The 15,613-nt window shown below is 34.3% G+C and overlaps 1 protein-coding gene across 1 annotated transcript in view; it reads left to right on the top strand.

The window, feature by feature from the left end:
- The window catches only part of THSD7A (thrombospondin type 1 domain containing 7A), a gene marked incomplete at both ends in the record, with an annotated part of 412,533 nt that overhangs the window by 315,314 nt on the left and 81,606 nt on the right, over positions 1–15,613 (top strand). Inside the window, one exon of the mRNA XM_084229821.1 lies at positions 8,092–8,286. Coding sequence (XP_084085947.1) covers positions 8,092–8,286 — 195 coding nt within the window. The remainder of the gene's footprint in view (positions 1–8,091; positions 8,287–15,613) is intronic.

Genomic DNA, 15,613 nt, shown 5'->3' with positions numbered 1-15,613 from the left:
TTATCTTTGCCTTCACTATCACTGCTTTGGGTGATGTGTCTGTAAAGATGTCTTTGATGTGAATATCACGTAGTGTTTCGCCTATATTTCCTTCTATGTTTTTTATGGTTTCAGCTCTTATGTCTAGTTCTTTAATCCATTTTGAGTTGATTTTTGTGTATGGTGTGAGGTAGTGGTCAAGCTTCATTCTTTTGCATGTAGCGACCCAGTTTTCCCAGCACCATTTATTGAACAAACTTTCTTTGCTCCAATGCAATGCATTACATTTAGAGTGATCATTGATAATATGAAAGTCTGTTGCTGCCAATTTATTATTAATGTTTATGGTTCATTGTACTTTTTTTTAAGTGTATATTCCTCTCTTTAGTTTAAATCTGTGAGCTCCTTTCAATGTTTTTTGGAAAGGTTGTCTAGTGTTTGCAAACTCCTTGTGTTTCTATGTGTCTAAAAAGACCCTTATTTCTCCCTCATACATGAAAGAGAGCCTTGCAGGATAAAGTATTCTTGGCTGGCAGTTTTTATCTTTAATTATTTGGAGCATGTCATTCCATTCTCTCCTTACCTGTAGTATTTCTTTAGAGAAATCTGATGTTAGCCTTATTTGGTTGTCTGCTTTTCCACCTTGCCAATGTTAAGATTGTTTTTGTTTTGAATTCTTGGAAGTTTTACTACTATATGTCTTGGTATAGAGCTTGTTTTGTGTAGGTGCCCTGGAGTTCTTCTAGTTTCCTGGATTTGTACATTTATTTCCTGCCCTAGATTCAGGAGGTTTTCCTCCATTTTTCTCTAATGCATTTTCTGTTCTTTTCCCTTTCTCTTCCTTCGTTGGTATTCCTCTTATTCTTAAGTTGCACTTTCTCATAAAGTTAGATAATTATCAGAATTTTTTTTACTTTATTTCTCTCTTTTCTACCTGGGTTCTTTGATCACTTGCATCATAGAGTACACTGACTCATTTATGTATTTAATCTATTTGACTTCATAACAAATTTTCAACTCTTGTTTTTTTTTTGATATCCCAAATCTCCCTTCTTATCTTGTTGAAAAACATCATTTTCAATCTGCTGCTTTTTTTATTTTATAGCTAAGGTATATGCATTTTTTTTGTAGTCTTTCATTTCTTTGAATTTCTTTATCATGGCAATTTAAAACTGTATATCTCATAGGAAGAACATATCCTCCACGTCTTTGAAGTTGGGTTCTGAAGATTTATTCTCTTTCTGTTATTATTCCCCTGGGGACTCGTGATCATTTGTTGAGTTTTTCCTTCTCCCTGTTATTTGCTTTGGTGCCCAGCTGCTGTAGGTGGGGTTTCTGCTCCGTATTGCTCAATGGTAAAGGATCTCACTAGTCTGGATGGACAGCTATTGTGACACCAAGGTTTTAACATTCTTGGTGAGGTTCTGCTAAACAGACAAACTATTTTCATAAAAGCAACATGTGTCCTGGAAATTCAGGCCAAAATTTTCCCTCATCCAGCAAACATTTACTATAAAACTCTTTAGAAACACTAAATGAGCCTAGGGACTTCAGAGATATAAAGATATTGAATAAGATAAAATATCTGGCCAGGAGGTGTTCATAGGTGAATAGAGAGAAAGGTGAGTAAAAAGACAATTATGGAAAGTATTCAAAGTAATAGTTCCGCATGTTTTGGAAGCGAGAGGCTAGAGTGCAACCTATCTGGTGAATTTAAAATCATGTCCATTCAGGAAGAAAACCCAGTCCTAGGGCCTGCCTGGTGGTGCAAGGGGTTAAACATCACATTATGAAGCAATCCGCAGCCTCTGCAGCACAAGTTCACTCCCTGGCTAGCCACGGAGAAACCCACATGGCAAGGCAGACCTCTCCTGTCTCATCTGCTGCTCCCCTCAGCAGTGTATTTCAGTCAATCTGCCTGTTCTGTTCCCACTCTGTCTCTGGTGGATCCTCTCCCCCACCCCACATCCCTGGCCTGTGCCCCAGCTCTTGTATGCATAAATAAATAAATCTTTAAAAAAAAAAAAAAAGAAAACCCAGTCCTAAAGATGACTTAGCAAGAGGATACAGGCATGGTGAATAGTATACCAAATGGCAGAGTTATGAGAAAGCAGCATATCAGTTCTGCTCAGAAAAGCAAGTTGTTTCCTTCAATTAAAATGTAGTGAAAACAGAAAGCAATAACAGTTGATACAGGGTTTCTATGCCATAGCAAGTAAATATGGACTTTAGCTAATAGGTATTGGGACTGATGTTCATATTTGCAAAATAGAAATAACTCTTTGGGACCAAGATGGATAATGGACTTCAGAGAAAATGGGATACAGCAAGAGACCAAAGAAAGAATGAAATGGTTCAAAAGAAAATTATGGAGTCAGGAGATACTTAGAACACTGAATCAGACTCACTACCTGAATGTAAGCAAAGAGAGTTTAGGGATTAAAAATTACTTGATAACTTCCCATTTAGATGAAGAGACATGTAGCTTCTCTATAAGAAGGGAAAGGGAGAAAGAGTCATGATTCTTTAAGATGGAAGTGTTTCTGGACTATAAGTCTTACAGTTGTTATAAAATGAAGATGGTTTTACGAAAATGCTTTCTAGAATGGTGCAGGCAAATGTAAGACACCATTTTTTTCCTATGTCAGTTCTTCCTTGAATTTTGTCATCAGTAATAATAAACACATAAATAATGACTTTCACTAATGAAAGTCAATGTGAACTTTTAAAATGTTCTCTGCATTATAGAAAATATATACAACTGTAATAATTTTATGTTATTATAGGGTTTGTATAGGTCTGATAAGAGAAATCTGATCCCAAAACTGTAATACTAAAGATTTTTTAACTAATATTTTTTTTAAACCTTGGCCCTGTTTCTGCCTTCTCTTTGCTTTATTTCTCCTTTCTGTTACCCACTTCCAATTCCTTTATACTGATGAGTTTTGATTTTGCAGTGCCTTCTAAGGTCCATTGCACATCGTCTACTGTGACTATTAAAAATCAACCATAACAATCTGTGCATTTCTGTGGTTAAAAAGAAGTCAGGATAATGCACGAAGCATCTAGAGAATAGTGCTAATCATGTATATGCCTTACATTAAAATACAATTAGTTATGTTTTCAATGTATTAATATTGTGTCCTAAACTCAGTTCCTAACCTATAAAAGTATTGAAACTATAAAAACCTTAATAAACCAAGGTTTATCATTTATATTACATTTAAGCTCCAGCACAGTGAATGCAATAAACTTGCAGTTTACCAGAAAAACATCTTTATCTTCTGATTTCAACTCTCATTTTGTTTTATTTCTATGGAAATCTTCATGAATTTTTAGTGTAATTATTTCAAGCAGATGTTCAATTCTCTTATCCTGATAATAGGACATGCAGTAAAATGGAGTTATTTTGGAGAAGTTCATGAAAGAGTTTGGTGATGTTCATGAAAATAAACTAAACAAGGGGAAAACTGAGGATTTCTTGATGATGTCAAAATACATGTTAAAATTGATGGAAATGATGAATTATTATTAGGGGATATCAGCTTAAACATTTAAATCTGGCTTTGAATTCATAAAAATAAATAAACCAATATTCTCATTTTATTTCCCAACCATTTGTATCACAAGTTTGAAACAGCTATGCTTCAGCTAATGCTTCTAGTTATATGTAAGTTGTAATATGTAAACAATAGTTTGTTTAGTTCTGTGACATATATTTCATGTAAATCATACCTTTTTCCAGGTTTGGTTAAAATGCCTAGAGCTTCATTGAGGGAATAAAAAAAAACAAGTTATAAAAATGTAAAGCAATCCTTTGAAACTCTTTATGTTACTATTATGTACCCCAAAATAGTATGTTTAATATAACAAGGAAAGTGTGAACAAGATTCTCAATTTTTATGACGTCACATTCATAATCTAGCAAAGGAATTGTTCTTAGACTACAGAAAGGAAAAACATGTTGCATTAGTCTGTGCCTGTATGAGATGTAGAACTACATCATTCACTGTAATGATAATGGAAGTGTCTGCCCAGATTTATTGGAATGCGCATGCAGATAATCAGTGTCTCAAATGGTTCTATAATGGGGACATATGGAGGTTGAAAATGTCCTAACAGTAGGGCAGCTATATGGAAATAATGGAATTTCCAAAGTGTTAAGGAGCAAGATTTCTACTTCTCTATTTGGGAAGATATTTGGATATTTACTTGTTTATTGCAATATATTCTATAAAATATAATGCCAAATGATTCTCACCTAATTAAAGTATTTTTTATTAAACAAAAACAGGCTTTAATGTGAGGAAGATGGATAAAATTATTTTCTGCAAATCTTGCAAGTAAATACTTTATTTCCAGGATCATATTTTAAAAAATTGAGAAAAGTTTCCAAAGCTTAGCTATTGTAAACAGTGTTGCTATAAACATAGGGGTGCAGGTGTTCTTTGGAATTGATGTTTCTGTGTCCTTTGGGTAAATACCTAGGAGTGGAATTGCTGGATCATATGGAAGCTCTATGTTTAGTAGGTCCAGAAATCTCCACACAGCTTTCCACAGTGGTTGGACCAGTTTGCACTCCCACCAACAGTGCAGAAGATTTCCTTTTTCTCCACACCCTCGCCAACATTTGTTGTTGCTAGTTTTTTTAATATGTGCCATTCTCACTGGTGTAAGATGGTATCTCATGGTAGTTTTGATTTGCATTTCCCTGATGACAAGTGATGTTGAACATTTTTTCATATGCCTGTTGGCCATTTGCATTTCCTCTTCAGAGAAGTTTCTTTTTAGCTCTTCTGCCCATTTTTTGACTGGATTATTTTCTTTGTTGTTGTTGAGTCTCATCAGCTCTTTGCAGATTTTTGTGATCAGTCCTTTATCAAAAATAGATGACTGGATCAAGAAGATGTGGTACATATATACCATGGAATATTACTCAGCATTCAAAAAAGATAAACACATGCAATTTGCAGCAACATGGATGGCGCTGGAAGGGATCATGCTCAGCGAAATAAGCCAAAAAGAAAAAGAAAAATACCGGATGGTCTCACTCATAGCAGGAATCTAGAAAACTTAAATAAGGGACCAGGAAAATGAATATAAGAAAGTGAAAATCAAAATCAACAAAAAACTATGAACCAGAGACACTTTTAGGGGGGCGGGGGCAAGAGGGGAGGGATTGGGGTCAGAATGGGGGGGCTGCAATTGTATGGGGAATATAACAATAAAATTTATAAAAAAAAATAAAAATAAAAAAATAAAAAAAAAATTGAGAAAAGTAACAATCTCAAAAAATAGCTGAAGATGACAAATTATGGAGTTGCTTGTGATAGTCATAGACCCAAGTGTTTTTTGTTTTTTTTTTTTTTTTTTGGAGGAGGGCGGGCATTGCTTAGGGTTTCCCACATGACTTATGTTTGGAATATTGGAGATTTACTTTAAAAAGACCACAACTCCTAAGGGTTCCAGTTAGTGTTCAATTAACTTAGGTACAGAAGTACTCATTGCAAGTAAAGTCAAAGATTTGAAAGATCCTATATTCTCACCTATCCATTGATGCTTGTTCAGTGGCTCTAAAACAAAATTTATAACCCTGAACATGTCAACAGTATAGTTATATGTCATTTAATGATGACAATATGTTCTGAAAAATGTGTCGTTAAATGATTTTGTTGGGTGTGAACATTGTAAAGTGTAATTACACAAGCTTCAATGGCATAGTCTTCTACACACCTACATTGTATGATAATGTTGGAACAATCATCATATATGCAGCTTGTCAGTGACCATAGCATCATTAAGCAACACCTGACTACACATACTCTTTGTATTCAAGGAAGAGTATGGTTGCCACTATGCAGCACTGTGCCTTGAAAAACAACTGGAGTGCTGGTTTCTTGACTTTGTAAACAAAGTTTCATCTATTAACTAACTCCCTTGTTATCACAAATTCTCCCTGTCACCATACCAGTTAAAAATTAGGTTTGAGAATTGGTTAGAACTTAATTCAGTTTCTTCTTTAGTAAACATCTACTATTTAACAGTTAAATTTGTTCAACTTCAATTTCCTTTAAAATAAAAAATATAGACTAGTATCTACATGAGAAGTTTGCGATAATTAACTAACATTATACATATAATATTCATAGTGGCTGACAAAAGGTGATCACTGTTCAAAGAATTAATGTTTTCATCTACACATACTCTGTCTAAAAAGAAATCCCATAGAACACCAAGTAATGGTAGGTATGAAGTCCAGATGAATTTATTTTCTAAGTTACCTTTTCAGGAGGTAGCCTGGTTATAATTAAAGCACAAGAAAACATAGGCAGAATAATCCTAGAGCACTGATTTCTCAGATTTTATGAGTATATGAATCACCTGGGAATATTTTTTTTCACCTGGGAATATTTTCCAAATGCATGATTTAATAGTTATGATCTGAAAAAATGCATTTCTAGCAAAGTTTGGGTGATACATATACTGACTTTCCACTGAATAAAATATTTAACAAAGTACTAGAGCATTTGAATGCATGGCAATTTAGAAAATATTATACTTAGATATGATATTATTATACTTATAGTATTATTATACTTATTATATTGTCTTCTTGGTTCCATGTGGCAGTCTCTTGGCTCTAGCTGGCTTAGAGTTCATCATATGGTTGGTCTCTTCTGTGCACGTTCGGGTTATTTGACTCACTGACAGTTATCATACTCTGCTGTCTCTGTGAAAATAAGCTGAAAAGGTAGTTAAATCACATAACTAAAATCTAAGGAAATCTTGGAGTTTGGATCCAAGGTGATTTAAACAACTTCATAGAGGATAAAAGTTTACTCTAAAAGGAATGTGCCTACCTGAGCCAGATGAATGAAAATACTTAAAATAAGGTATAGGACACAGGTTGGGGGAAAAAGAAGTGGAAAAGCAAGAAAGATTAAAATTGTACATCTTTTATGTTTGCACTACAACATACAAAAATAAATCACAAAATATAAATTGACCTAATAGCAAACTCTCAGTTGCTGCAGAATGAATTAAAATTTCTGAATAGAAATGATTAACTATTAGAGAAGGTACAAAGCTATCAATCCTGGTTAACTATAAGCTGTAGCTTCAAACTTGCTTTCTCTCCATAGAATATTAGAAACAAAAGAGAAAGAGTAAATAGGACATATTAAAGCTTCCCTTTATGCTGAGAAAACAAAAAAGTCTAGCAGGAAAAAGAGTCATTGTTATGCAAATTTTAAAATAATGCTTTGTATTATAATGATTTTTGTATTTTATCTACTTTACTGTATAACTGCAGTCTGTCATATTGTTGTATTAGGATATGGCCAAAACCCTAAAGCCATAAAGAATTAAGAAGACACTCCAGACCATATTCCTCCATGATTATATAAATCACCTGGAAATATTTTTATGTGTAATTCAATGGGTGTAATCTGAAAGAATGCATCATGGCTATCATCCATGAATCATGACTATTCCTTGACTGAAAATTACATGGATTTTTCACCATTCAGATTTCTGAACTTGAAAGCACCTGAAGAATGAGAAATATAATGATTTAATTGTCATTTTAGTGAGTTTTACTTAATAGTGAGCAAATCTAACAATTTGAAACCTTGTAAACTAGTAACTATTAATATATAAATGCATTCCAATTGACTTCCGATTTTGTGTCAGGATTTAAGGCCCAGAAAAATAGTAGCTATTGACACATCGCATATTTCCAGTTAACTTCTGACTGTCTTATTTTTGAAATATACAAATAAGGGACTCTTAACCTTCCATCAATGGGAAATGACTTGGAGTTGTTTGTCTAGTAACAATGAAGAATAGCGTAGTCACTCTTTCTCACCTTAATGCCCAAGGCACACATTTATGTTATGTCACCCAGAATTACTGTTCTCTGTGTTCCTGGTTCTGTGTTCTTTTAACATTGGACTGTAGTAGTCTTTTCAAGACTGAAAAGGCAAATCTTTTCATTTTGATTTTTCTAAAAACTAAAGGAAAATAATCCAATTTTTCTGGGTATGCAGATTCAATGGTTCATTTGATATTCATTTAAAGATAACAGACTGTGGGTGATGATGTCTTTCCCAGGTGAAGAAGTTGACAGACAGCTGTGCAGAGATGCCATCTTTCCTATCCCCGTCGCCTGTGATGTCCCTTGCCCCAAGGACTGTGTCCTCAGCACGTGGTCTACGTGGTCCTCCTGCTCACACACCTGCTCGGGGAAAACCACAGAAGGGAAACAGATACGTGCACGGTCCATTCTGGCCTATCCTGGTGAGGAAGGTAAGGCTACCACCTTCAGAAGGGCAGAGGGGACTTTGGTTCCTGTCAGAAGTTGACATACATTTTCTTTGTTTAGCCTGGATAATATAATGTTCTACAAAAAAAAATCTACTTCCAGAAATCCAGCAAGCCAGAGAGATTTGATATTTGTTGACATATTGGGCATTCTGCTTCTGTTCCCCAAAATTGATCTTAAAAATATACCTTTAATAAAAGCAGAAAGACTTTGTAAAGTGAAATCACTTTGTTTTCACTCCCTGCACATAATTCACGTTCTTTCCACTTCAAAATGTTAACCTTGTGAAAAGATCTGAAAATGGCCCCCAAAATTCCAGGTGTCAGGATTCATTATTTTTTCTGCATTTTATACTCAGTTTTTACCTTTGAAATCACACTCTCACATCTCATAAATAGACATATAAGTCCAATTATAAAAGTTGTTTTTTTGTTTTAATAAACAACATCATGACTGAAAATTGCATGGAATTTTTTACCTTCAGGTTTCTGAACATAGGCTCTGAGATGCAGAATTTCCATTTATAGATTGTGCTCATTTTTAGAATATGTTGTTCCTAAGTCACTTCTCCTTATTGGGGGAATAAAGGATGTTTTTTCATATATTCATCTCTCACTTGTGCAAGCTTTATTGTCAAGAAATACAAGGCTCTTGGTAATTGTCTCTCAAGCTTATATCGAAATGCTAATGTGGCCTCTCTGTGACTGGGTGATATAATGTCATACTTAATCTTGTCATTTTGGAAAATAACACAGAAGTAAAGAAAGCATAGAAGTAAAGCAAATTCTAGCATATTTAGCCTTGTTCTGTCTCAAGAATATAAGTGTATGTTATTTAAATATTATCAAGCTAAATCACACTTCTCCTCATTCACATTTAATACTGATAATGATTTCTATTGATGTAAGTCTATGTTTCTTTAAGTACATTTCCAAGCTATCAGTTTTGAGTTTTCTGGATGCCTGTATCCTGTATAATTTTAATAATTATATATAATTATAAATAAAAGTAAGCCATGCTAGAAAATTATAGCTATTGATATAGTAATATAAATAATAGTAATTTTTTAATAATTTTTGTATATTTCCTGTTCATGAAGAATTTTTGTGATAGAACACTGATATTATTCGGATTTAGGCAAACTTCCTGTCTGTATATGTAATAACTGCACACAAAAAGGTAACTACCTTGACCTTCAGATGTGAGAGAATAATTTTACATGTTTAAAACAGTCAACCTGTAGAAAAATTTAGGAAATATTTAGTATCCAAAAACTTTTTTTGCTGTCACTTTAATATAAATGTAACTATTTGCTACAAAAAGAAATATGTATCTATTGAACCTAGCAGAAAAACAGAACCTTTTAGGGAGAAAATTTTATTTCCTATGTTAATCAAACAGTAAGTCTAACCTTCTACAGAGTATATACAGACTTCAATCTCTATCAGCTCAGATTATGTCTTGGGCTTCATTAAAATTAGATCTGTGGTCACCCTGCTTCTTGTAAATCCATTATACTCCACAGACACTTGCTGTCTGACTAGTAATGAGTGACTTTCTGCCCTGTGAGTCACATGGCAGAGATTTTGCCTTGCTTGCAGAACTCACAGATCATTATTTCTATAGACATGATGCTTCACACTGAAAGGTCATGAAATGCTTTAAGGGCAGAAATTTATGATTGCTCTTTGATATGTATCATCTATTTAGTTTTAAAGGGTGGGACTTCAATAATTTTTAATTAAGTCAAGTAGCTGTATCATAAGTGAGCCATGCTAGAAAATTATAGCTATTTATATAGTAAATCATAAAAGCATGAATTCAAAAACATCATTTTAAATGGAAACCTTAGAAGAAACTCTTTTGATGGGGAATCTGCTGCTATTTGTCTCTGTTAATAACAGTTACAAAAATTGGTAAAATTGTATGACATATATAATGAATCTATCCTCAAAGACTATTTAATAACTATATTTGCTAGACATTGAAAAATGTTTTCTTTGCTTCAAAATGAGTATTTCATAATTCTGAGCTATTTTTCAAATGATTTATGAACAACATTTGCAGGGATGTTTTCAAATGTTTTCCTGCCAAATTAGGTAATTCTTTATAATTCTACACACAAAAGAAGGTTGGTCTGTTATTCCTCAACAATTAGTTTTTTTATATTTCATAAATATTCTTAATTTTCTGTAATGTGTTTTTTATTTTAAAGTTATCAAAATAATTTTTTATTTAAATATTTTATAAAATTCTTACATCTTTTTTCATCTTTGCACAATGTGTGCATTTTCGTTTTTGTTATAGTCCCCTACAATTGCACCCCCCCTTATTTTGACTCTAGTCCTTCCTTTCCCCACCCCTTTCTCCCCCCCATCAAAATAATTTTTATAATTTTTTTATTTATGTCTTTTACATCATTGTGTATTCCCCGTAAAATTCCTACCACCAGTTCAACCATGAACCTTCACCATAGTCCCTCGTGCTCTTCTCTCCCGTTTTGTCTCTTATTTATGATCGCCTGCTAGTTTTTTATTATTGTTGTTGTTATCAAAATAAATTTCTAAGCATTGATTTCTGCTTAAATAAATGTATTAATTCAGTTTTTAACATTTTATGATGACTAAAAATCTTTTCTGTACTGTGTAAGTTGTAGCATGGGCCCCAAAAGCTTCTTTAAAATTATGTTGAGAGATATTAAAAGAAAGTAAGTTTTAGCACATGAATCTGATCTATTTTAATGTAAATAACAATAAGTTGAATTATATCAAATACTTAAAAATCATGTTAGATTTGAACCTACATTGTAGATACTAAATAAACTTGGCTTATAAAGGAAAAATATTTTCAAAATACTTTCCATTGAGTGTAATAACAACTTGCATTAATTCTCATTGTGCAGTCACAATGTATCGATAAATATCCTTATAGCTCAAGAAATAAAAGTTATTTAATTTTGCAAAGTTCAGAATGACCTAAAATTATAAGTTCATCAGCCACATGAAGTTATGTTTTCATACCTGCTTTGTACTTACAGAGACTAGATCCAAAATGAAATATAATTTTGCCATTTTTTCCTCAAATAATTGGTGGCCTTCAAAAATTATATTTTATACATCAAAGCATTGAGAAGTGGCTTTCTATTTTAACTTGTTCAATTTTTTTTTATGTTTTTTATTTATTTGTTTGTTTGTTTATACAAGCACTGGGTACAGTCAGAAGCACGGGAAGGTGAGAGAATTCACCAGAGCGAGAGCGGGCAGCAGAGCAGACAGAAGGACTGAAGCACACTGCTGAGGGGAACAGAGGGCGGCAGGAGAGGTCTGCGCGCCATGTGGGACCCTCATCTGCAGCCAGGGATCGAACCAATGCTGCAGAGGCTGTGGGCAGCTTCGCAGCCCAGCGCTCAACCGCTGCGCCACCGGGGAGGCCCTTGTTCAAATTTTATAGCTAAATGATTTTAATCCTTAAGAACCAAGGGGCACTTATATTTCCTAGAGGAATTTAAAGAACCCAAAGATCTATTATATTGAATGCTCACATATATAACACTGACTTCAAGCTAAATACTTTCGGGCCTCCCCTGGTGGTGCAGGCGGTTGAACACAACACTGTGAAGCTGTCTGCAGCCTTTGCAGTGCTGGCTTGACCCCTACCGGCCAGTGAGGGTCCCACATGGCACAGCAGACCTCTCCTCCCTTGCCCGCTGCTCCCCTCAGCAGTGTATTTCAGTCAATCTGCCTGGTCTGTTCCCCTCTGTCTCTGGTGAATTCTCTTACCTTCCCTCACATCTGGCCTGTACCCCGGTTCTTGTATAAATAAATAAATCTTAAAAAAAAAAAACTACTTTCGCATCCTCATCCTGCCTCTATTGACTTTTGAAAAAAAAAAGTTTTGTTTCAACCTGTTTTCATAGGATTTAAGCATTTTCCACAGTGGGATATCTTCCACCTCTTTCTGTAAGTTAAGAAAGGAGTAGCAGTGAACAGGGTAGTAGGGCATGCTACCACAGAATCTCTTGAGGCTGTGTGTGGCTAATTCAGTTCCCCCAAATCACGCCATTGCCACTGTGCATTCACCCAGCAGTGGTCTGCTATCAAACAGATTTAGGCTGCAGTCTCAGACAAAGTTGTAGAGCACCTTAAAGCTGCAATTCGTAATACTCTAGTAGTTTCTTCTTAACATGAGTCCTGGCCACTTCATTATCTTTGTTACCAGTTACTTCCCCATGTGAACTCTGCACTCCAATTCAGTGCATCATTATCGCTAATTCCCAAGGTCATATCTGCCTTCATGCTTTGCTTTTATTTGTTTTTTCTTCAGTGTAAATAAAATTCTCCCTTCCCAGAACTGGAAATCTTTCTGCCTCAAAATTCACTTCAGTGCCTCCTGGTCTGAGGCATTTTTCTGTCCCTGAAAATTAATGGAATCACTTACTTTTGAATTCCAATTATGCTAAGTATCTCTTTTAGTGTTAAGCATGATATTCTACCTGGAATTATACTCATTTGTATGCTTATTTTATGTTCCATACTACTTTTTTCCGCTGTATTACATGATCCTTGAGAGTAATAGAAACTGTTTCTCAACCCCTGTGGGTACCATACGAAGCATCTAACATAAATATTGCTCAGTGTACTCAAAACATAGATGTGCCATTAATGTTTTGAACATGTCTCCTTTTTGTTCCGTCTGCCATCTAAATTGTAAGGACTTCAGTGCTGGCACCAGAAACACTGTAACTATTGAAATTTATCCTGAGAAATCTTTTGTGGAGGAAGGAAAAAGTAACTTTTTTCTTTTTTTTTTTTTTTTTGAGTCACTTTTTTCGTATCTAAGAAAGAAGTTTCATATCATACTTGGTTTTTATATGAGCATGGAAGTTTATTTATAAAGCAGAACTTCATCAAGGTCTAATAAAGTCTTCCCCTTTGGTGTGATAGAAAGCCTAAATAGGCATGTGAGTATGAAGTATATAAAATTCTTTCAAAAGATTTCCTTTAAAAAATACAGTTAGTTCTCATTGTCTTGAGTCACATTTTACCATTTCCCAAGTATTACAGAAATATTCTCAGATATTGGAATTAGAACTTCCCATAAATAATAAATAAATCAATGTTACATCTACAAATTTTTCTATCATAAAGTTATTCCCAAAATAACATGACCAGACTGTCAATGACTGATTACTTGAAACCATGCTTTCGAAATTACCCTGACACTGTTATAATTAAGACCACATTGGGGCTTATCTGTGCAAGTATCCTGACATCAGACCCAAACTGCTGATGTGGCATTCATATAGATGGGCACAAGAAAATAAATAGTCTTTATGTCTGTAAACTTAACAGCTATCTTGCAATTCCTTGACACATTATGCTGATGTTGTAAAAGTTTTTTCTTTCCATTTTTTCCAAAGACAACCAGTCAATTCCAATGTCAAAAACAACTCAGAGTTTTTAAATTGCAGCTTAAACAGCATATGTATGCACAATGAATATACAGTAAGAAAAGCACATTTTTTTGGTACAAGATCAGTGATTTTGCTATTAAATATAAAGGTATGGCTAGAATGGTTATATAAAAATCATGTGTATATGTATGTATGTATATATATATGTATATATTAATATATATGTCTAAAATTAGCATGTTTGGGATATAAAATTGGAGAAAATCTAGAGCCTCAGGGGATGAGTAATGAGAGTGCTCATTTACTTCTCCTCGATCCAATTAGTATGTTTTAGGATTTTTTCCTATTCAAATACTAAACTTCTTTTCAGAAGCTGCCACAGTCATTGAGCTGTGTGATGAAGGATAGGATATGAACTGTGACAGATGTTTTCACCATGAAATGCTGTTTAATGCAGGTTATTCTGATGTTGATCCCATGTTCAATGCTGCATAATGATTCTACATTGCAGTCAAATTCTCACATAAACTACCTACTAATTTATTTGCTGAATAGAGGGATGTCCTTAATTATAAGTGAAGTGCACCTGACCAGCCCAGGGAGAATTTACCCAGTTCTCAAACTTCTTGGATCATGTTCCATTTTAGGATCTCTAACTGTTGAGTCACTTTTCCTTTATTCTAACTTTTTGAAACTTGTTTTCATTAGATCTAAAGGCTGCCCTATAATTATAGTCAATATTTCCCCCATTTACTATCACAAATATTAACATTAAAATTGCACATTAACAGCCAGTTTTATTCTGTTCAGAGGCTTCATAAGTTTGAATAGATCAAATTGTCAGTAAAGCAAGCAATAAATTCCTTCAATATTTTGTACTTTCACATATTTTTCCTCATAATTCATATTATGAATTGTACAGTGTTAAGAATCTGGACTCCATAAATTCCTAACAGCTACCAGAGCCACATTTAAACTGCACAAGCTCATCTACTTTGTAACTTTAACTCAGAGGGCATCTGGCTATACAAAATGGGATCCTATCTACAAAATCCTTATCGAGGGATTACCAGCATCCCGGAAGAAAACCCTAGAAATTAGGAAGCACTCTTTTTAAGAAATCCTGCATCACCACCATTTTTGATGCCACAGGATATGACCTTGTGTAGGAGAACATAACCTTTGATGAATATGAGTTAAAGTGATTTAAAAAAACATAAGATTTGAATTCGGTATAAAGAAGTTTTAAGAATGCTTTCCCTTTTTTTTAAATTTTTTTTATAGAGGCATGTTTTTTTTATTTATTTATTATATTTGTTTGTTTTGTTTATACATGCACTGGGTACAGTCAGAAGCACGGGAGGGTGAGAGAATTCACCAGAGCCAGAGTGGGGAGCAGAGCAGGTAGAAGGACTGAAGTACACTGCTGAGGGGAGCAGCGGGTGGCAGGAGAGGTCTGCGCACCATGTGGGATCCTCCTCCGGTGGCCGGGGAGTACCCGGGGATCGAACCAGCGCTGCAGAGGCCACAGGCAGCTTCGCAACCCAGCGCTCAACCGCTGCGCCACTGGGGAGGCCCAAGAATGCTTTCCCTTTTAATGTATATTTTTAAAAACTATGTAAATAAGTCACACAAAGCTATTCCAATAAGCATGTAATAAAAAATTGAATTAATCAGAAAGCATTGTTTCATAGTTTAAATTACAACCATTTCATTTTTTGTGACACAAAAAAGTATTTTCTGTCACCCAAACAATGACATCTTAGATTTAAAGATAGAAAGTATTATTACTATGTGACTCTTCCAGTAATACTCTGAAAATTCAAAAAGTATCATTCTACTTTAAAACCTCTGTTTCTAACTATCCGTAAGCAATTAAAACAAGCAGAACTTTGAAA

This window comes from Talpa europaea (genome assembly GCF_964194135.1).
Source record: "Talpa europaea genome assembly, chromosome: 3".
In the NCBI taxonomy this organism is placed as follows: domain Eukaryota; kingdom Metazoa; phylum Chordata; class Mammalia; order Eulipotyphla; family Talpidae; genus Talpa; species Talpa europaea.
This window is presented reverse-complemented; position numbering and strand designations above follow the sequence as displayed.